The sequence below is a fragment of the Ranitomeya imitator genome, chromosome 5 (genome assembly GCF_032444005.1).
Source record: "Ranitomeya imitator isolate aRanImi1 chromosome 5, aRanImi1.pri, whole genome shotgun sequence".
NCBI classification, from domain to species: Eukaryota; Metazoa; Chordata; class Amphibia; order Anura; family Dendrobatidae; genus Ranitomeya; species Ranitomeya imitator.
Genome location: NC_091286.1, coordinates 712,694,560 through 712,716,930, shown reverse-complemented (window position 1 = coordinate 712,716,930; position 22,371 = coordinate 712,694,560). Strand labels below are relative to the sequence as shown.

Genomic DNA, 22,371 nt, shown 5'->3' with positions numbered 1-22,371 from the left:
TACAGTAAACCATCTCATAGCCCCCTTTTTTTTTGCATATTCCACACTACTAATGTTAGAACGGCCAAATTTTGCATATACACACTACTATCTACTAAATTAAAGGGTTAAATGGCAGAAAAAAATTGGCGTGGGCTCCCGCGCAACTTTCTCCGCCAGAGTAGTAAAGCCAGTGACTGAGGGCAGATATTAATAGCCTGGAGAGGGTCCACGGTTATTGCCCCCCCCCCCCCCCCCCTGGCTAAAAACACCTGCCCCCAGCCACCCCAGAAAAGGCACATCTGGAAGATGCGCCTATTCTGGCACTTGGCCACTCTCTTCCCATTCCCGTGTAGTGGTGGGATATGGGGTAATGAAGGGTTAATGTCACCTTGCTATTGTAAGGTGACATTAAGCCAGATTAATAATGGAGAGGCGTCAATTATGACACCTATCCATTATTAATCCATTTGCATTAAATGGTTAAAAAAACACACACACATTATTAAAAAGTATTTTAATGAAATAAAAACACAGGTTGTTTTAATATTTTATTGTACGCTCAATCCACTGGCTGAAGACCCTCGTTCTGTAACAAAAATAACATAAAAAACCAACAATATCCTTACCTTCCGCAGATCTGTAAAGTCAAACGATGTAAATCCATCTGAAGGGGTTAAAATATTTTGCAGCAAGGAGTTCTGCTAATGCAGCTGTGCTCCTGGCTGTAAAACCCCGGAGAATGAAGGTAAAGTAGGTCAATGACCTATATTTACCTGCATTTGCCTTGAGGCGCCCTCGGCTGGTTGTTCCTAGATCGTGGGAACTTTCCTAGAAAGCTCCCAGGCTCGACCTCATATGAGGACAACCAGCAGAGGGCGCCTCTTGACTCTTCGGACAAGCCTGGCCTCGGCACGGGAGGAAACTTTCAAAGGCTGTCCAGGCCGTGGAAGGCTAACAGTAGTTCCATAAGCCTTCCACTTCCGGATGATGCTCCCAACAGTGGAGACAGGTAGGCTCAACTCCTTGGAAAGGGTTTTGTACCCCTTGCCAGCCTTGTGACCCTCCACGATCTTGTCTCTGATGGCCTTGGAATGCTCCTTTGTCTTTCCCATGTTGACCATGTTTGAGTGCTGTTCACAAGTTTGGGGAGGGTCTTAAATAGTCAGAAAAGGCTGGAAAAAGAGATAATTAATCCAAACATGTGAAGCTCATTGTTCTTTGTGCCTGAACTACTTCTTAATACTTTAGGGGAACCAAACAGAATTCTGGTGGGTTGAGTGGTTGAATAATAAATGACCCTCTGAAAAGACTTTTCACAATTTAAAAAAAAAAATAAACAAAGAAATAACATTCTTTTTTGCTGCAGTGCATTTCACACTTCCAGGCTGATCTACAGTCCAAAAGTCACAATGCCAAGTTAATTCCAAATGTGTAAACCTGCTAAATCTGCAGGGGGTTGAATACTACTTGTAGGCACTGTATATGTATGCATGTATATATGTATGTGTATATGTGTGTGTATATGTGTGTATATATGTGTATATGTGTATATATGTGTATATATGTGTATATATGTGTATATATATATATATATATATATTTTTTTTTTTTTTACACATGGCTCCCTTGTATAGCCGTATGTCGGATTTGCAAGCCTGCGAGAAAACCACGCAGTACGGATGCCATACGGATTGCATACAGAGGATGCCATGCGCAAAATCCGCTGACACACCCTGCCTACGGAGGAGCTACGGACCACTATTTTGGGGACTTTTCAGCGTATTACGGCCGTAATATACGGACCGTATTGTTTTACGCTGTGTGTGACGCCGGCCTTATAGTACAGAGCTGCCTTTTTTAACCCTTTACTGATGTCGGACAAAATAGTGCATCTGACGTCAGTACCCCCTCTTTGAGGTGCATTCCGGCGGTGAGCCCACCTCAAAGCTGCGACATGTCAGTTGTTTTTAACAGCTTACATGTGCCTGCAATAGGCGCGGGTGGAATCTTGATCCGCCCACACCTATTAACTAGTTAAATGCCGCTGTCAAACTCTGAAAGCAGCATTTAACAAGCGCTTCCGGCCACCGGGATGGAAATGCACGCACAGCTGACCCCGTCACGTGATCGTGGGTCGGGGGTCAGCGGTGCGTCGACATGACAACCAGAGGTCTCCTGAAGAACTCTATGGTTGTTGATACAGGATTGCTATGAACGCCACCCTGTGGTCGGCGCTCATAGCAATCCTGTAATTCAGCTACATGGGGGCGATCTGAGCATCGCTCCTATGTAGCAGAGCCCATAAGGCTATGCCAGCTTCTATCCTCCCATGGAGACTATTGAAGCATGGCAAAAGTAAAAGAGAAATCTATATACATAATTGTCTAAGGGGTACTTCTGTCTGTCTGTCTGTCCTTCTGTCACGGATATTCATTGGTCCTGGCCTCTGTCCATCATGGAAATCCAAGTCGCTGATTGGTCGCCGCAAAATAGCCATGATCAATCAGCGAAGGGCACAGTCCAGAAGAAAATGGCCGCTCTATACTCCCTGCAGTCAGTGGCCGGCGCTCCGCTCCCCATAGTCTTTGTCCCCGGCGCTCCGCTCCCCGTAGTCTGTGTCCCCGGCGCTCCGCTCCCCGCACTGTGTCCCCAGCGCTCCGCTCCCCGCATGCTCCATACTCCCCTCCGGTCACCGCTAACAGTGTTAATGCCGGCGGTAACGCATTCCGTTACCGCTGCTATTAACCCTGTGTGTCCCCAACCTTTTACTATTGATGCTGCCTATGCGGCATCAATAGTAAAAGAAAGTAATGTTAAAAATAGTACAAAAAAACCTGCTATGCTCGCCCTCCGTTGTCTGCTGAGCCGCGGGCGCCCGCTGCCATCTTGCATTCCCAGGACGCTTTGCGAAATTACCCATAAGACCTAGCGGTCTCGCGAGACTGCTAGGTCTTATGGGTAATTTCGCAAAGCATCCTGGGAATGCAAGATGGAGGCAGCAGCGCGCTCATCTGCACAGCACCGTTGGATCCCAGGAAGCGGAGAGACGGGACGCAGAGGAGCAGCGACAAGAATGGTGAGTATGTTCCACTACATGGGGCCCTCGGATCGTTAGGGGAGTATGTTTATTTTTTATTTTTTGAACCTGTGACATACGTGGCTGGGCAATATACTACGTGGCTGGGCAATATACACGTGGCTGGGCAATATACTACGTGGCTGGGCAATATACTACGTGGCTGGGCAATATACTACGTCGCTGGGCAATATATTACATCACTGTGCATTTTTGTAAAGGAGTACAAGAACTTGTTTAGCCTGTCCCACAGAGGAGGTTTAATCGCAGATGGCATTGCTGCTTCAATGAAATGGAGAGAGAGACACTGCTATGAGAAAATAAAATTCTTCTGGCAGTTTATGTGGACCAGAGTCATCGTATATTGCTGGTTGACAGCTTACTAAAAGAAAATGAGCTCTGATTGAGGTAGCAGTTAGGATGAGTGGGCTACAGGACGGCCAAAAGCAAGAGGACTCGGGCCCTGCCAGTGCTGCTGCTGCCGTTCCTTCATCCTCATCAGATGAGATTGATTTTGAAAAGTATTTACCGTATATACTCGAGTATAAGCCGACCTGAGTATAAGCCGACCCCCCTAATTTTGCCACAAAAAACTGGGAAAACTTATTGACTCGAGTATAAGCCTAGGGTGGAAATGCAGCATTTACCGGTGAATTTCAAAAATAAAAATAGATCATTATTTCCCCATAGCTGTGCCATATAGTGCTCTACACCATTCATATTTCCCCATAGCTGTGCCCCATATAGTGCTCTGCACTGTTCACTGTGCCCCCTAGCTGTGCCATATACAGTGCTCTGCACCGTTCACTGTGCCCCCTAGCTGTGCCATATACGGTGCTCTGCACCGTTCACTGTGCCCCCTAGCTGTGCCTTATACGGTGCTCTGCACCGTTCACTGTGCCCCCTAGCTGTGCCATATACGGTGCTCTGCACCGTTCACTGTGCCCCATAGATGTGCCATATACGGTGCTCTGCACCGTTCATTGTGCCCCCTAGCTGTGCCATATACAGTGCTCTGCACCGTTCATTGTGCCCCCTAGCTGTGCCATATACAGTGCTCTGCACCGTTCACTGTGCCCCATAGATGTGCCATACAGTGCTCTGCACCGTTCACTGTGCCCCCTAGCTGTGCCATATACGGTGCTCTGCACCGTTCACTGTGCCCCATAGATGTGCCATATACGGTGCTCTGCACCGTTCATTGTGCCCCCTAGCTGTGCCATATACGGTGCTCTGCACCGTTCACTGTGCCCCCTAGCTGTGCCTTATACGGTGCTCTGCACCGTTCACTGTGCCCCCTAGCTGTGCCTTATACGGTGCTCTGCACCGTTCACTGTGCCCCATAGCTGTGCCATATACAGTGCTCTGCACCGTTCACTGTGCCCCCTAGCTGTGCCTTATACGGTGCTCTGCACCGTTCATTGTGCCCCATAGATGTGCCTTATACGGTGCTCTGCACCGTTCATTGTGCCCCCTAGCTGTGCCTTATACGGTGCTCTGCACCGTTCACTGTGCCCCATAGATGCTCCACATTAATCTGTGCTGCCGCTGCTACTGCTGCAATAAAAAAAAAAAAAAACCACATACTCACCTCCCTTGATTGCAGCTCCCGGCGTCTCGTTCCGGCGCCTCCATCTTCCCGGCGTCTCTGCTCTGACTGATCAGGCAGAGGGCGCCGCGCACACTATATGCGTCATCGCGCCCTCTGCCTGATCAGTCAGAGAGCGCAGACGCCGGGAAGATGGAGGCGCCGGCCGGGAAGATGGATCGGCGCCCGGCGGCTGGAACGAGGACAGGTGAATATTACATACTTACCTAGTCCTGGCGATCCTCGCGCTGTCCCCTCCTGTCTTCGGCGCTGCAGCTTCTTTCTCTATCAGCGGTCACCGGCACCGCTGATTAGAGAAATGAATAAGCGGCTCCGCCCCTATGGGAGGTGGAGCCGCTTATTCATTTCTGTAATGAGCGGTCCCACGTGACCGCTGAAGAGAGGAAGAAGCTGCAGCGCCGAAGCCCGTGGGAGGGCAGGGACAGCGCGAGGATCGCTGGGACTAGGTAAGTATACCTCAGCGCCCTCAGCCCCTCACCTGCCGACCCCACCGCTACCGTGACTCGAGTATAAGCCGAGGGGGGCACTTTCAGCCCTAAAATTTGGGCTGAAAATCTCGGCTTATACTCGAGTATATACGGTAGATGATATGGAGCAGGCAAAGCATTGCCGCAGGAAAAGATTCCACTCCCATAGAAAATGGACCATATTTCAGCAAAATTTTTCACTTGCTCTCAAAGAAGTAGAGTTCAATCGTTCATCAAAACTGACTGTGCACGAGGCAATTCCTTTACACTGTGTGCAGAATTAATAGGCAAGTTGTATTTTAGAGGATTATTTTTATTATTGATCAATGACTGTTCTCAATCAACCCCAAAGACTCAAATATCAAAGCTTAATATTTTTGGAAGTTGGAGTGGGTTTTTTAGATTTGGCTATCTTAGGAGGATATCTGTCTGTGCAGGTAACTATTACTGTGCAGAATTATTAGGCAACATAATAAAAACCAAATATATTCATAGTAACATAGTAAGGCCGAAAAAAGACATTTGTCCATCCAGTTCAGCCTATATTAATAATAATAATAATAATAATAATAATTTTATTTATATAGCGCCAACATATTCCGCAGCGCTTTACAAATTATAGAGGGGACTTGTACAGACAATAAACATTACAGCATAACAGAAATACAGTTCAAAACAGATACCAGGAGGAGTGAGGGCCCTGCTCGCAAGCTTACAAACTATGGGGAAAAGGGGAGACACGAGAGGTGGATGGTAACAATTGCTTTAGTTATTCGGACCGGCCATAGTGTAAGGCTCAGGTGTTCATGTAAAGCTGCATGAACCAGTTACCTGCCTAAGTATGTAGCAGTACAGACACAGAGGGCTAATACTGCATAAAGTGTATGAGAACATGATGCGAGGAACCTTTTTTTTTTTTTTTTTTTTATTATAAATAGGCCACACAGGGATCGTTAGGTTAATGCAACCTAATGTTAATTAATGCAACCTAATGCAACCTTTGTTAATGCTATATTCCATCATAACAAATCCCCAGATCTACGTCCTTCTACAGAACCTAATAATTGTATGATACAATATTGTTCTGCTCCAGGAAGACATCCAGGCCTCTCTTCCCATCTCACTTGTTTATTTTTTCACCAGGTAAACCGATATAACTGCACAAAATTTAGAAATAAACATTTCTGACATGCAAAAACAAAACCCTCAAAAATTAGTGACCGATATAGCCACCTTTCTTTATGATGACACTCAGCAGCCTCCATCCATAGATTGTCAGTTGCTTGATCTGTTTACGACCAACATTGCGTGCAGCAGCCACCACAGCCTTCCAGACACTGTTCCGAGAGGTGGACTGTTTTCCCTCCCTTTAGATCTCACATTTTATGAGGGACCACAGGTTCTCTATGGTGTTCAGATCAGGTGAACAAGGGGGCCATGCCATTATTTTTTCTTCTTTGAGACCTTTACTGGTCAGCCACGCTGTGCAGTAGTTGGAGGCATGTGATGGAGCATCGTCCTGCATGAGAATCATGTTTTTCTTGAACGATACGGACTTCTTCCTGTACCACTGCTTGAAGAAGTTGTCTTCCAGAAACTGGCAGTAGGTCTGGGAGTTGAGCTTCACTCCATCCTCAACCCGAAAAGGTCCCAAAAGTTCATCTTTGATGATCCCAGCCCATACCAGTCCCCCACCTCCCACTTTGCTGGCATCTGAGTCGGAGTTGAGCTCTCTGCCCTTTACTGATCCAGCCTCTGACCATCCATCTGGCCCATCAAGAGTCACTCTCATTTCATCAGTCCATAAAACCTTTGAAAAGTCAGTCTTCAGATATTTCTTGGCCCAGTCTAGACTTTTTATCTTATGTTTCTTGTTCAAAGGTGGTTGTTTTCAACCTTCCTTACCTTGGCCGTGTCTGAGTATCGCACACCTTGTGCTTTTTGTTACTCCAGTAACGTTGCAGCTCTGAAATACGGCAAAACTGGTGGTAAATGGCATCTTGGCAGCTTCACGCTTGATTTTCCTCAATTCAGGGGCAGTTATTTTGCGCCTTTTTTGCCCAACATGCTTCTTGCGACCCTGTTGGCCATTTGCCATGAAACGCTTGATTGTTCGGTGATCACGCTTCAAAAGTTTGGCAATTTAAAGACTGCTGCATCCCTCTGCAAGACATCTCACAATGTTGGACTTTTCAGAGCCCGTCAAATCTCTCTTCTGACCCATTTTTTGCCAAAGGAAATGAAGTTGCCTAATAATTAAGCACACCTTATATAGGGTTTTGATGTAATTAGACAACACCCCTCCTCATTACAGAGATGCACATAACCTGATTTACTTAATTGGTAGTTGGCTCTCAAGCCTGAACAGCTTGGAAAAGGACAACATGTATAAAAAGTATCATGTAATCAAAATACAACTTGCCGAATAATTCTGCACACAATGTTCACACCCTGAAATTGTTAAAGATGTCACTCATGTGGTTACTTCTTTGCCACCAACCCAAGTTAGTGTATAAAGACTGTTCTCTAGCCTTAAAATAATTAGGTCAGATGTGAGGTCATCTATGAAGGAGGATCTGATGGAGGTGATACTATTTCTCAGAACAAATTCATAGACTGCAGAAATGTTATTCAGTATGTTTTTTTAAACTGTTTTTTTTCCACTTACTGCAGAGTGTATAATAAATTGTAAATATGCCAAAGTTTTTTTGTTCTTACGTTGTATTACAATACATAGAACATAAGTATATCTAAATGGCTTGATTATGAGGCAATGATTAAAAGCCTGATGTTACCATTTTACTACAGTCAATTTGTCACGATTCACACCGTGACCATCACCCCTACGTCACGGATCGGGGTGGCTTTAGGCCAACAGATGGCTATCACATGTGCAGGGGGGCTTATCTTAGTTATCCCTCCAATCCACAATGTGATGAAAAAACACACACAAGGCTATTGACCTCTTGGTTTACAGCAGGGGCTTATTTTAGGTATCCCACTGCTCTTCAATATACCACGAACTGCAGGGATTTATGTATATCCCGCTTTACAGTTCTGCTTGAACTTGCAGCTTTCTGGCGCCCCCTTACTCTCAGGTCAGACTAGGTACTGCACCTAGGGTAATTAGTCACCAGAAAAGCTGCCTGCTATGTACTGGCTATTGGGCACGCTGCAGTGAGGCGATATAAATACTCCCACTCAGGCAGGAACAAAAATTATCAACGCCACAGTCGCTACGACTCCCAAAGGCACAGCACACGGTATGCTGCCACCAGCTTCGATTAAACGGGTCCGAAGCTAACCCAAAACAGTAGCGTAATCAACTTCAGAAGACTTGGGGTACGTTTTAGAGCAGAAGACCGAATCTAGTATTTTAAATATTTTACTCCATTAAAGATTAAGGCAGTATTTATAAAAAAAAGGTATAAAAGATGTTCCACTATGAGACAATTGAAAATATGTACAAGGTAATTATAAAAATAACAGGGGTTAAATGAGAAATTAACACTTAAATGTGTTCAGGTCATTTCAGGCAAAACCAGGCTAGTGGGTGGAGCTCCCAAATGTCCCAATGCATCAGGACTGGCAGTGAGGGCTCTTCTTGTAAGACTCAGACTAAGACTCTCAAGGCTGGGTAAACTGGAGTCACTTAAATAACCACAGCCTCGTGACATCACGAACAGGGCTGGTTTCCTCAGACCCTCCTATCTCTTCAGTCTTACTAAATTTAACACAAGTTTGTCTAATGCCTGTATCTCCGCTACAAAACATGTCAGAATCATAACACACCCAGCATTCATCTTGTATTAACATTGGCGTTCTAATGAGACCAAATTTGGGCTTGATGGGATGCATAGTTCCAGAGAAATCCATACTCTGTCCCTGTTGGAACTAGAAGCCCGCGCTTACCGTGGCCGATAGATCCGCCGATGGAGATTCACAAACTGGACGTATTATTTTCCTAGCCTAAACCGTTGGCCCAATATCTCACTATAATGGAACAAAGGACTTCTTGCCTTTACAGAAGGAGATCAGACCAGTTTCTGCTGGAGGAAGGTTTGAGCCGACACAAGCGATCGTAAAAATTCTTTCTCTGATCGCCCATGACGGCACCACGGAGAGAGGGGATCCGCCCACCAAGGACAGGAAACCTACGGATAAAAAGGCGGTACCACTCTCCTGCATCAGTTGGTTTCCTGTCCTTGATGGGAGACCTACGGACTTACCAGTTCGACGTTGGAATTCCGGGGCCAACCAGTCCGACTCAGGCAGCTGGGGTCCCTCTGCCTCGGCTAGGGTGGTGACCCGAAGAGCCACCGCTGGGAGCCAGTGGGCCGACCGGGTGTGCGGGGGAGGTGACAAGGAGTTCGCGGTCACCTCCCCAGGTAAGATGCAGCAGCGGCAACATCCAGGGGGGTCCCTCTGTGGTTGCGGGAGGTGCAGCGCGACCCTCCCTAAATCAAGCATCAGTCTGCATGCTGCACCGCCATCGGGTGTGCAGAGAACGCGCTTTTGGGACTGCATAGGACCGGGGGTGCCGGTCAGCAGCGCTATATCTGCTTTCCGGGCGCCATCTTGAAAGTTCGGCGCATGCCCGGGATCTAGGCTGGTCTCGCGAGGTTGAAGGACGCTTCTGCGCAGGCGCCGGCGGTTCACCGCCCGAGTGCTTGGCGCGGTCTGCACAGGCGCCGGCGGGGTTGCTGCTCAGGCGCTTGGGGCGGTCTGCGCAGGCGCCGGCGGGGTTGCCGCTCGGGCGCTCGGCGCGGTCTGTGCCGCTCATGCACAGGCGCCGGTTAAGGCTTCATGCGCAGGCGCCGGCGTTCGGCGCTCCTCACCGTGGACCGGCGCTACTGCGCAAGTGCAAAAAAAAAAGGCGGCGGGAGGGTTTAAATAGGAGAATCCACATCCTCCCAGTGGCTCTGCAATAATAGGCAGGAGCCTCAAGAGCTAATAGTCGCCGCAGCGCCAGCTCAGCTCGAGTATCAAGGCAGCATCCGCAGACCAGCAGCAGTATGAGCGACCCGGCATCACCTTTGCCCGAATCACCTCCACCTGTAGCGTCGCCGCAGCAGCAAAAAAGGCGACAGCAGAAAGGGCACCAGGACACCAGCAAAGAACGCCAAAGGTCCCAACACAGTAAGGAGTCCAGTACGGCGTCGGGGGGGGGGGGGGGGGGGGAAAAGCCAGAGGCGGAGAATCCCCAACCGGTATTTATGGGTCCTGGAGGTGGTAAGTGGATCTTCGTGAAAGTCAGAGACAGTAAGATTGTTATTTGTCTTTTAGGGGAGGAAAAGCGTAGGTAAAACTAAGCACAAAAGTTGTGCCATCTGTAGAGAGGATCTTCCACCTACCTGGGAGAAGAGACTATGCAATACAGGTCCTTCTCAAAAAATTAGCATATAGTGTTAAATTTCATTATTTACCATAATGTAATGATTACAATTAAACTTTCATATATTATAGATTCATTATCCACCAACTGAAATTTGTCAGGTCTTTTATTGTTTTAATACTGATGATTTTGGCATACAACTCCTGATAACCCAAAAAACCTGTCTCAATAAATTAGCATATCAAGAAAAGGTTCTCTAAACGACCTATTACCCTAATCTTCTGAATCAACTAATTAACTCTAAACACATGCAAAAGATACCTGAGGCTTTTATAAACTCCCTGCCTGGTTCATTACTCAAAACCCCCATCATGGGTAAGACTAGCGACCTGACAGATGTCAAGAAGGCCATCATTGACACCCTCAAGCAAGAGGGTAAGACCCAGAAAGAAATTTCTCAACAAATAGGCTGTTCCCAGAGTGCTGTATCAAGGCACCTCAATGGTAAGTCTGTTGGAAGAAAACAATGTGGCAGAAAACGCTGTACAACGAGAAGAGGAGACCGGACCCTGAGGAAGATTGTGGAGAAGGACCGATTCCAGACCTTGGGGAACCTGAGGAAGCAGTGGACTGAGTCTGGTGTGGAAACATCCAGAGCCACCGTGCACAGGCGTGTGCAGGAAATGGGCTACAGGTGCCGCATTCCCCAGGTAAAGCCACTTTTGAACCATAAACAGCGGCAGAGGCGCCTGACCTGGGCTACAGAGAAGCAGCACTGGACTGTTGCTAAGTGGTCCCAAGTACTTTTTTCTGATGAAAGCAAATTTTGCATGTCATTCGGAAATCAAGGTGCCAGAGTCTGGAGGAAGACTGGGGAGAAGGAAATGCCAAAATGCCTGAAGTCCAGTGTCAAGTACCCACAGTCAGTGATGGTGTGGGGTGCCATGTCAGCTGCTGGTGTTGGTCCACTGTGTTTCATCAAGGGCAGGGTCAATGCAGCTAGCTATCAGGAGATTTTGGAGCACTTCATGCTTCCATCGGCTGAAATGCTTTATGGAGATGAAGATTTCATTTTTCAGCACGACCTGGCACCTGCTCACAGTGCCAAAACCACTGGTATATGGTTTACTGACCATGGTATTACTGTGCTCAATTGGCCTGCCAACTCTCCTGACCTGAACCCCATAGAGAATCTGTGGGATATTGTGAAGAGAAAGTTGAGAGACACAAGACCCAACACTCTGGATGAGCTTAAGGCCGCTATTGAAGCATCCTGGGCCTCCATAACATCTCAGCAGTGTCACAGGCTGATTGCCTCCATGCCACGCCGCATTGAAGCAGTCATTTCTGCCAAAGGATTCCCGACCAAGTATTGAGTGCATAACTGAACATTATTATTTGTTGGTTTTTTTGTTATTAAAAAACACTTTTATTTGATTGGATGGGTGAAATATGCTAATTTATTGAGACAGGTTTTTTGGGTTATCAGGAGTTGTATGCCAAAATCATCAGTATTAAAACAATAAAAGACCTGACAAATTTCAGTTGGTGGATAATGAATCTATAATATATGAAAGTTTAATTGTAATCATTACATTATGGTAAATAATGAAATTTAACACTATATGCTAATTTTTTGAGAAGGACCTGTACTTGCATTCAGCAGACTGTGTCTGAAAACCTTCCTGGGTTTGCAACAGATCTAAAAAGCCTAATTAAGGAGCAAGTGGAGGACACCTTTTAGATCACTAAAAAGTGGGGAAAAAAAAGGAGAAAGACCAGACACGGGTCCCCATCTCCAGTCTCAAAATCCGAAAGCGATAGTGAGAGTTCAGTGTCCTCCGACTCCTCCTCCGCATCTTCATCGTCCACTTCTTCCTCGGGGGGACATAACTGTTTCCCACTAGAGGATACCGATGGCCTCATAAAAGCTGTGAGAAGTACCATGGGTTTGGTAGACTCCTACCCTAAAAAATCGGTACAAGGCATCATGTTTGGGGGCCTGGAACAGAAAAAGAGAAGAGCTTTTCCGCTTAACGAAGCAATAGCAGCTTTAAGAAAGAATGGAAGAAGCCCATGAGAAAGACTCTTTTAACTCCAAAAAGGAAATACCCCTTCGAGGAGGAATCCTGCTCCTTTTGGGAGAAGGCCCCCAAATTAGACGTAGCAATTGCTAAAGCCTCAAAAAAATTCGCTCTCCCGTTTGAGGACATGGGGGTCCTAAAAGACCCTATGGACAAGAAGGCAGATGCCTTTCTCAAAGGCTCCTGGGAGGCAGCGGGAGGAGGCCTGAAGCCGGCAGTAGCAGCAGCATGTTCTTCACGCTCCCTGATGATTTGGCTGAACCAACTAGAGGTTCAATTAAAGGGGAAAACTTCCCGTGACTCAATGCTCAATACATTACCAGTAATGAGGGGGGCCGCGGCTTTCCTAGCTGACGCCTCGGCCGACTCCATCAGGCTATCTGCCAGAGCAGCAGTGTTTGCTAATGCGGCCAGGTGCACCCTCTGGCTTAAGAATTGGCCAGGCGACCTGCAGACGAAAACAAAACTATGTACCATCCCCTGCGAAGGAGAATTTTTGTTCGGTTCTACCTTAGATGACATCTTGGAAAAAGCTGGGGACAAGAAAAAGTCCTTTCCCTCTCTGGGTCTCCCCTCTTATCGGAAGCCCTTTCGGAACAAGAGGTTTTTCCGTAGGAACCCAGGGAGAGGCCAGGGGAAATGGGAAGATAAGAAGAACAAAAATAAAGGGTTTATCTTTAACAAAAACGTCAATGACAGCAAAAAACCTTCACAATGAAGGTTCGCCCCAGGTGGGAGGGAGATTATCTCTTTCTCCCAGCCTGGGAAAAGATTACCTCCAGTCAATGGATACTAAACATCATAGAATCAGGACTGAGGTTAACATTCAAGAGGTGCCCTCGTCCCTCTTTCAAGATAACATCTACAAGATCCTCGGCAGAATAGCAGTTGACGCTAGAAAACGAGATTGTTGGGTTAGTAAAAAAAGGAGTACTCCTGGAAGTTCCCCCTCAAGAAAGAGGGCAAGGGTACTATTCCCCTCTATTCCTGAGAAAGAAGCCAGACGGTTCCTTCAGGACCATTATCAATTTGAAAAACCTAAACAACTACCTAGAGGTTCAAGCATTTAAGATGGAAACGATAAAGTCATCGATCAAAATGCTGTTTCCTCAATGCTTCATGGTGGTCCTGGACCTGAAGGACGCATATTATCTCGTCCCAATACACAAGGATCACCAAAGATTCCTCAGAATGGCGGTCCACATCAAGGGAGTCCTAAGCCACTTCCAGTTCTCAGCTCTACCATTTGGCCTAGCAATAGCCCCGAGGGTTTTTACAAAGCTGGTCGCGGAGGTAATGGCTCACCTCAGGGAAGAAAACACCCTGATCGTACCATATCTGGACGATTTTCTGGTGATAGGCTCCTCCCCGCAACATTGCAAGAGTCAACTAGATTTAGTGATTCATTCTCTAAAGGATCTGGGTTGGCTAATAAACCTAGAAAAATCCAGACTGGTGCCTTCTCAGGTTCAGGAGTACCTAGGTCTCACTCTAGACTCCAAAAAAATGGAATGTCGGCTCCCAGAGAGCAAAATACAAAAGATAAAAAGTTTAGTGTTAAGAGTACAATCTCTTCCCTCCATAACACTCCGTCAGGGCATGTCCCTATTAGGCTCTACGACCTCTTGCATCCCGGCGGTCCAGTGGGCCCAACTACATTCAAGAGATCTCCAATGGCAGCTGCTGTCAGAGCAAATCCTTCTAGGAGAGCATTTAGACGGGCGGTTAACATTGTCTCCTCGCACCAATCACTCTCTGACTTGGTGGACGTTGCAGGAAAATCTTTCCCAGGGAGTCCCATGGGTAATCCCAATCTCGAAGGTCCTAACTACGGACGCAAGCCCCTCAGGGTGGGGGGCTCATCTGGGCGACCTAGTAGCCCAGGGCATTTGGTCTCCGTCCCTTGCAAACAATTCCTCCAATATGAAGGAACTCCTAGCAGTAAAATTTGCCCTTCAGGAATTCTTGGGAGTCCTTCAATCTCACCATGTAAGGGTGATGTCGGACAATCGGGTGGTAGTATCTTACCTAAATCATCAGGGGGGCATCCGTTCCAAAAATCCTGATGGAAGTGACCAACTCGATCCTTCAAATAGCCGAGAGCAACCTTCTATCCCTGACAAGCCTACACATAAAGGGAGTAGACAATTACAAGGCAGACTTCCTCAGTCGATCCAGCCTAAAACAGGGAGAATGGGAACTAAATCCAGAGATATTTACCCAGATCACACAAAAATGGGGTGTTCCCAAAATAGATCTCTTCGCGAGCCATCTAAACAAAAAAGTAGCCTCCTTTTGCTCCCTATCTCCCCTGGGGAACCCAGTAGCTGTGGACGCTTTCCTGATTTCTTGGGGTCACCATCTGGTCTATGCCTTCCCTCCCTCAGCACAGCTGGAATCAGAATGAGAGAAGATTCGGGAGGACGGGGCGTTGGTCATCTTAATTGCCTCGTTCTGGCCGAAGAGACCTTGGTTCTCATGGATGAGGAAGATGTCAATATCCGACCCTTGGGTATTACCAGACCTCCAGGATCTGTTGTCACAGGGCCCAGTCTGTCATCCACGAGTCAAGAACTTGCACTTGACAGCCTGGCTCTTGAGAGGAAAATATTAGAAAGCAGAGGGTTCTCTTCGGGGTTAATCTCAACTCTGTTAAAAAGTAGGAAGCCGGTTACAACAAAACAGTATGGCAAAATATGGAAAAAGTTTGTCTTCTTCAGGTGCAAAAATAGGGAAAGAGATTCCCCTTAATTCCATATTAGAGTTCCTACAAAATGGATTGGAAATGGGTTTAGCCACTAGTACCCTAAAAGTTCACGTGGCAGCATTAGGAGCCCTATTTAATTTTGACTTAGCTTCAAATAGGTGGGTTTCTAGATTCATTAGGGCGGCAGGAAGATCTAGGCCTCTGCCAGTAAAAGTGGTTCCTCAATGGGACTTAAACTTGGTCCTTAAAGCCCTGACTAGTCCTCCATTCGAACCATTACACGAATCTACAATAAAAACGCTATCTCTCAAAACAGCTCTATTAGTCGCCCTCACTTCTGCCCGTAGGGTTAGCGACTTACAGGCTCTTTCAGCCAACCCTCCTCACACACAATTTCTAGAGGATAGGGTCGTTTTAAAAACAGACCCAGCATATCTCCCGAAAGTGGCTTCAAAATTTCACAGGTCTCAAGAGATATCTCTCCCCTCCTTCTGTCCCAACCCTAAGAACAAGGAGGAACAAATATTACATACACTAGATGTAAGAAGATGTCTCTTACATTACCTAGAAGTCACTAGAGAGAGTAGGGAGGATTCCTCTCTGTTTGTGTGTTTCCAGGGTCCCCGGAAGGGGAAAAAAGCATCTAAAGCCAACATAGCAAGATGGATCACAGACGCCATCAGTCTCTCATACTCAGCAAGTGGGATGTCCGTTCCCGGGGAGGTTAAGGCTCACTCAACAAGGGCAGTAGCAACTTCCTGGGCGGAGAAGGCCGGAGCTTCCATTGACCAGATATGTAGAGCTGCTACCTTGTCCTCACCATCCACATTCTATAGGCACTATAGATTGGACCTAATCTCCTCTTCAGACCTTACTTTCGGTAAAAGGGTTCTGGAGGCGGTGGTCCCTCCCTGAATGTACTGTCTATGCAATTCTCTCCGTGGTGCCGTCATGGGCGATCAGAGAAAAATATAGTTCTTACCGATAACGGTATTTCTCTGAGCCCATGACGGCACCCGTACATTCCCTCCCTTCACTTATGGGTGCACACATTAAAATAGTGCCATAGTCTATTTATAGTCTATTTATAGTTTAAAGTCACGCGGTATCTTATTATGCTAAACAGTTAAAATTTACAAATGTCTTAGATAACGATGGGAGACTACTATGTAAACAACTGATGCAGGAGAGTGGTACCGCCTTTTTAGCCGTAGGTTTCCTGTCCTTGGTGGGCGGATCCCCTCTCTCCGTGGTGCCGTCATGGGCTCAGAGAAATACCGTTATCGGTAAGAACTATATTTTTTGGGAGGGGCATGAGGAGTAAGTTGCTCAAAGTCAGGAATTTGCAGCAAGAAGCAATAAAAACTCTTCTACACCCATTGAAAAGAAAAGCTAAACCCTGAAGTAAAGGGGGGTCAACGCCCACCCTATAGGTGCTGGCAATGAGACTAAAACTTATATTATACATTATCCTCACAAAATTTCCCACTTAAACATGATACGGAGTCGTGGAGTCGGTGTTGTGGAAACTGAGGAGTCGGAGGTTTGGCTTACAGACTCCATAGCCCTGCTCCCAATATCGCACGCCTCACCAAAGAGAAGTCATTTCAACCATCACATTAGGTGGGAGCTATTTAAATGTTTGAATATAGTTGGCTAATGTTTAAGTTAATAATTTTATACAGTCCTCCAAATGCTATTATAAAATTCCAAATGGCCCTTGATAGAAAAAAGGTTCCCCACCCCTCCTGTAAAGCCTCACACTGGAGGAAACCAGCAATGGTGACGTCCATGGCCTCCAGACTTCATGCCGGCATTGCTGCAAAGGATTAACCACTTTCTGCCATCAGATGTACTATCCCGTTCATGTGACCTGGGACTTAATTCCCATGGATGGGATAGTACGTCATACCCGATCAGCCGTGCTTATCACAGCTGACATCTGGCACTATGTGCCAGGAGCAATCACAGACTGCTCCTGAAACTTTAACCCCCCGGAACACTGCGATTAAACATGATCGCAGCGTTCCGGTGGCATAGGGAAGCATCGCGCAGGGAAGGGGCTCCCTGCTTGCTTCTTTCAGACCCTCGGAACAACGCGATGTGATCGTGTTGTTCCTTGCGTCTCCTCCGTTCTCCTCCCTGCAGGCCACAGATCCAAGATAGACGCAGGGGTTCTTCCGAGTCCTGCAGGGCGGTGGCTTGCGAGCGCCTGCTGAGAGCAGGCGCCGGGAAGCCTCCTGCACTGCCTGTCAGATCGCTGATCTGACACAAAGTAAAAAAGTTTTTAAAAAACTACACTGTATAAAAATATTTTTTTAAAAATCCTAAATAAAGAAAAAAAAATATTGCTCCAATAAATACATTTCTTTATACAAATAATAATAAAAAAAGTACACATTTAGTATCGCCACATCCGTAACGACCCGACCTATAAAACTGTCTCACTAGTTATTATTATTATTATTATTTATTATTATAGCGCCATTTGTTCCATGGCGCTTTACATGTGAGGAGGGGTATACATAATAAAACAAGTACAATAATCTTGAAAAATACAAGTCACAACTGGTACAGGAGGAGAGAGGACCCTGCCCGCGAGGGCAGTTAACACCTTCAGTGAAAAAAAAGGCAAAAAACAATGCGTTATCATCATACTTATGAACAAAAAGTGGGATAACACACGATCAAAAAGACTGATATAAATAAACATGGTACCGCTAAAAACGTCATCTTGTCCCGCAAAAAGTGAGCCGCCATACAGCGTCATCAGCGAAAAACTAAGTTATAGCCCTCAGAATAAAGCGATGCAAAAATAATTATTTTTTATATAAAAGTTTTTATCATATAAAAGCGCCAAAACATAAAAAAAGATATAAATGAGGTATCGTTGTAATCGTACTGACCTGAAGAGTAATGCTGCTTTATCAATTTTACCAAACGCGGAACGGTATAAACGCTTCCTCCCCCCAAACAAATTCATGAATTGCTGGTTTTTGTTCATTGTACCTCACAGAAATCGTAATAAAAAGCGATCAAAAAATTTCATGTGCCCAGAAATAGTATCAATAAAAACATCAACTCCTCCCGCAAAAAACAAGACCTCACATGACTCTGTGGACCAAAATATGAAAAAATTATAGGTCTGAAAATGTGGTGACACAAAAACTATTTTTTGCAATAAAAAGCGTCTTTTAGTGTGACAGCTGGCAATCATAAAAATCCACTAAAAAACCCGCTATAAAAGTAAATCAAACCCCCCTTCATCACCCCTTAGTTAGGGAAAAATAGTGAAATAAAAAAATGTATTTCTATTTTCCCATTAGGGTTAGGGCTAAAGTTAGGGTTAGGGGTGTGTCAGGGTTAGGGGTGTGGTTAGGGTTATGGTTGGGATTAGGGTCAGGGGTGTGTTGGGGTTAACAGTGTGTTGGGTGGGATTAAGGTTAGGAGTGTGGTTCGGGTTGGGATTAGGGTTAGAATTGGGGGGTTTCCACTGTTTAGGCACATCAGGGGCTCTCCAAATGCGACATGGCGTCCGATCTCCATTCCAGCCAATTCTGTGTTGAAAAAGTAAAACAGTGCTCCTTCCCTTCAGAGCTCTCCCCTGTGCCCAAACAGGGGTTTATCCCAACATAGGGGTATCAGCGCACTCAGGACAAATTGGACAACAACTTTGGGGTCCAATTTCTCTTGTTACTCTTGGGAAAATAAAAATTTGGGGGCTAAAAATTCATTTTTGTGGAAAAAAAAAAAAAAAAAGGATTTTTTTTATTTTCACGGCTCTGCGTTATAAACTGATTCCCGCAGACCATTCCAGCTGAGTCTGCATTCCAATCGGCGCTCCTTCCATTCCAAGCTCTGCCATGCGCCCAAACGGTGGTTTCCCCCCACATATCGGGTATTGGCGTACTCAGGACAAATTGAACAAAAACTTTTGGGGTCCAATTTCTTCGGGTACCCTTGGGAAAATGCAAAACTGGGGGCTAAAATATCTTTTTGGTGGGGGGGGGGAAATAAATTGCTTGCTAAAACATCATTTTTGAGGAAAGAAAAAAATGATTTTTTATTTTCACGGCTCTACGTTATAAACTGTAGTGAAACACTTGGGGGTTCAAAGTGCACACCACGCATCTAGATAAGTTCCTTAGGGGGTCTACTTTCCAAAATGGTGTCACTTGTGGGGGGTTTCCACTGTTTAGGCACATAAGGGGCTCTCCAAACGCGACATGACGTCTGACTTTACAATTCAAAATTGGCTGGAATGGAGATCAAACGGTGCTCCTTCTCTTCCAAGCTCTGCCATGCGCCCAAACGGGTTTACCCCCACATGTGGGGTATCAGCGTACTCAGGCCAAATTGTACAACAACTTTTGGGGTCCAATTTCTCCTGTTACCATTGGTAAAATAAAACAAATTGGATCTGAAGTACATTTTTTGTTAAAAGGTTAAATGTTCTTTTTTAAACTTCTTGAATGTGGTTTTGAGCACCTTGAGGGGTGCAGTATTTAGAATGGTGTCACACTTGGGTATTTTCTATCATATATACCCCTCAAAATTACTTCAAATGTGATGTGGTCACTAAAAATCAGAATCACCGGGATCCTTTGAAGCGTTCCAGAGTTATAACCTCATAAAGGGACAGTAGTCAGAATTGTAAAAATTGGCCCGGTCATTAACCTGCAAACCACCCTTGGGGGTTAAGGGGTTAAAGTAGAACATTTTCTTCACGATCAAGTTGATCCTCCCTATTACTTCTCAGCCCATGAAATGAGGTGAATTTGTAGAAAAATGGCTGCAATTCCTAAACCTTTCACAGGAGATTTTTGTTCAACCCCTTTAATAAAACCTGAACGTCTCCACTTCGATTACATCTCAGTTGTTTCATTTTACATCCAAGCTAGCAACCTGCAGAGCTGAAATCAGGAGGATTCCTCACTGGCCAATGATTTCTGCTCCTAACTGTGTGTTTGTCAGGTTCCTGTCAGGTGTCAGGATGCCGCTGTCTATTTCTCCATGGAGGAGTGGGAGTACATGGAAGGACAGAAGGATCAGTACCAGGACGTCAGGATGAAAAATGACCCAACGAGGAACGACCAGGACAAAAGCAACATGACTGCAAGAATATTACTCCTCGCCCTGGAGATAATCGACTTGTTAAAGGGAAAGGTGAGAGTCTCCCATGAGATCACTCTGATCTCTATTAATATAACAGGACTGAAAAGATGGATAGAATCTGTGGTGATCGGCGTCTGTCACTGTACACAGGAGCACACGGTGGTGAAGAAGACGTCCGGTGACCGTGTGACCCCCGGTATGTCCGGAGGACGGAGCAAGATCCAGAGCCCCATCACAGAACCCCTGCACTCCCCGACACCTGAGAATAAGGTCCTAGAACTGGCCAACAAGATCACTGAGCTGCTGACCGGAGAGGTGACTCCTGGGGGATTCCGGGTGATGACTGGAGAGGAGACTGCTGGGAGATTACACTGGGGGATTCCGGGTGATGACTGGAGAGGAGACTGCTGGGAGATTACACTGGGGGATTGTGGGTGATGAGCAGAGAGGAGACTGCTGGGAGATTATACAGTATACACTGGAGGATTCTGGGTGATGATAGGAGAGGAGAATGCTGGGAGATTATACAGTGTACACTGGAGGATTCTGAGTGATGGGAGTAGACTGCTGGGAGATTATACAGTACTAGATGGTGGCCCAATTCTAACGCAATGGGTATTCTAGAATATGTATGTGTATAGCAGCCACATAGTATATAGCACAGGCCACGACATATTCTTGAATACCCGATGCGTTAATACAGGCCACGCAGTATATAACACAGCCCACACAGTATATAACATTGCCCACATAGTATATAACACTGCCCATGCAGTATATAGCAGCCATGCAGTATATAACACTGCCCACACAGTATATAACACAGCCGACGTAGTATATAGCAGCCATGTAGTATATAACACAGCCCACACCGTATATAACATTGCCCACATAGTATATAACACTGCCCATGTAGTATATAGCAGCCATGTAGTATATAACGCAGCCCACATAGTATATAGCAGCCATGCAGTATATAACGCAGCCCACGCAGTATATAACACTGCCCACATAGTATATAACATTGCCCACATAGTATATAACACTGCCCACGTAGTACATAGCAGCCATGTAGTATATAACGCAGCGCCCGCCGTATGTAACACAGCCCACGTAGTATATAGCAACTTAAAATAAAAAAATAAACATATACTCGTCTTTCGAGAGCCCCTTGTAGTCCTGCCATCTGTGTTTGCGGTGCACGCGGCAGCTTCCGGTCCCAGGGTTGACATGAGCGCAGAACCTGTGATGACGTCGCGGTCAAATGACCATGACGTCATGGCAGGTCCTTCTCGCATAGCATCCTTGGCACCGGAACCTGCCGCTTGCACTGGCGAGGATAGCGCGCGACCTCTGAGGGTGAGAATAACCTTTTTTTTTATTATTATTATTATTATTTTTAAAATTGTTTTACTATTGATGCTGCATGCACAGCATCAATAGTAAAAAGTTGGTCACACAGGGTTAATATCAGCGTTAATGTAGTGCGTTACACTGCGGTCCGTTAACACTGGCATTAACCCTGTGTGAGGGCAGTAAAGCAGCGGCCATTTCGCTGCCAGACTCTGGCCGTCGCTGATTGGTCGTGGCAGTGGTCATGGGCGTTTTGCCACGACCAATCAGCGACTTGGATTTCCATGACAGACAGAGGCCGCGACCAATGAATATCTGCGACAGACAGAAGGACAGACGGAAGTGACCCATAGACAATTATATAGTAGGTACACTGGAGGATTCTGGGTGATGTCGGTCTCGTTGGTTGTCAGGTTGCTGTCAGGTGTCAGGACGTCACTCTCTATTTCTCCATGGAGGAGTGGGATTATGTAGAAGGACATCGGGATCAGTATAAGGACGTTGTGGTGGAGGAGCACCGGCCTCTTGTATCACCAGGTAAGAGAAGACTTCAGTCATTTTTTGGTGGTATTTTTTTTCCGTCAAACTGGCAGATACAATACAACCTCACTACTGTCCCAGGCTGTGCATGCTCGTGTCTGTA

At 46.1% G+C, this 22,371-nt stretch overlaps 1 protein-coding gene across 2 annotated transcripts in view; it reads left to right on the top strand.

Moving 5' to 3' along the window:
* The window catches only part of LOC138638927 (zinc finger protein 850-like), a 72,373-nt gene that overhangs the window by 44,761 nt on the left and 5,241 nt on the right, over nucleotides 1–22,371 (top strand). Inside the window, exons 4-6 of one of the 2 annotated variants that reach the window (XM_069728680.1) lie at nucleotides 20,235–20,426; nucleotides 20,526–20,690; nucleotides 22,142–22,265. The exons of the other annotated variant lie outside the window; for it this stretch is intronic. Of the exons in view, the coding sequence (XP_069584781.1) occupies nucleotides 20,235–20,426; nucleotides 20,526–20,690; nucleotides 22,142–22,265 (481 nt within the window). The remainder of the gene's footprint in view (nucleotides 1–20,234; nucleotides 20,427–20,525; nucleotides 20,691–22,141; nucleotides 22,266–22,371) is intronic. 2 annotated transcript variants of the gene reach the window in all.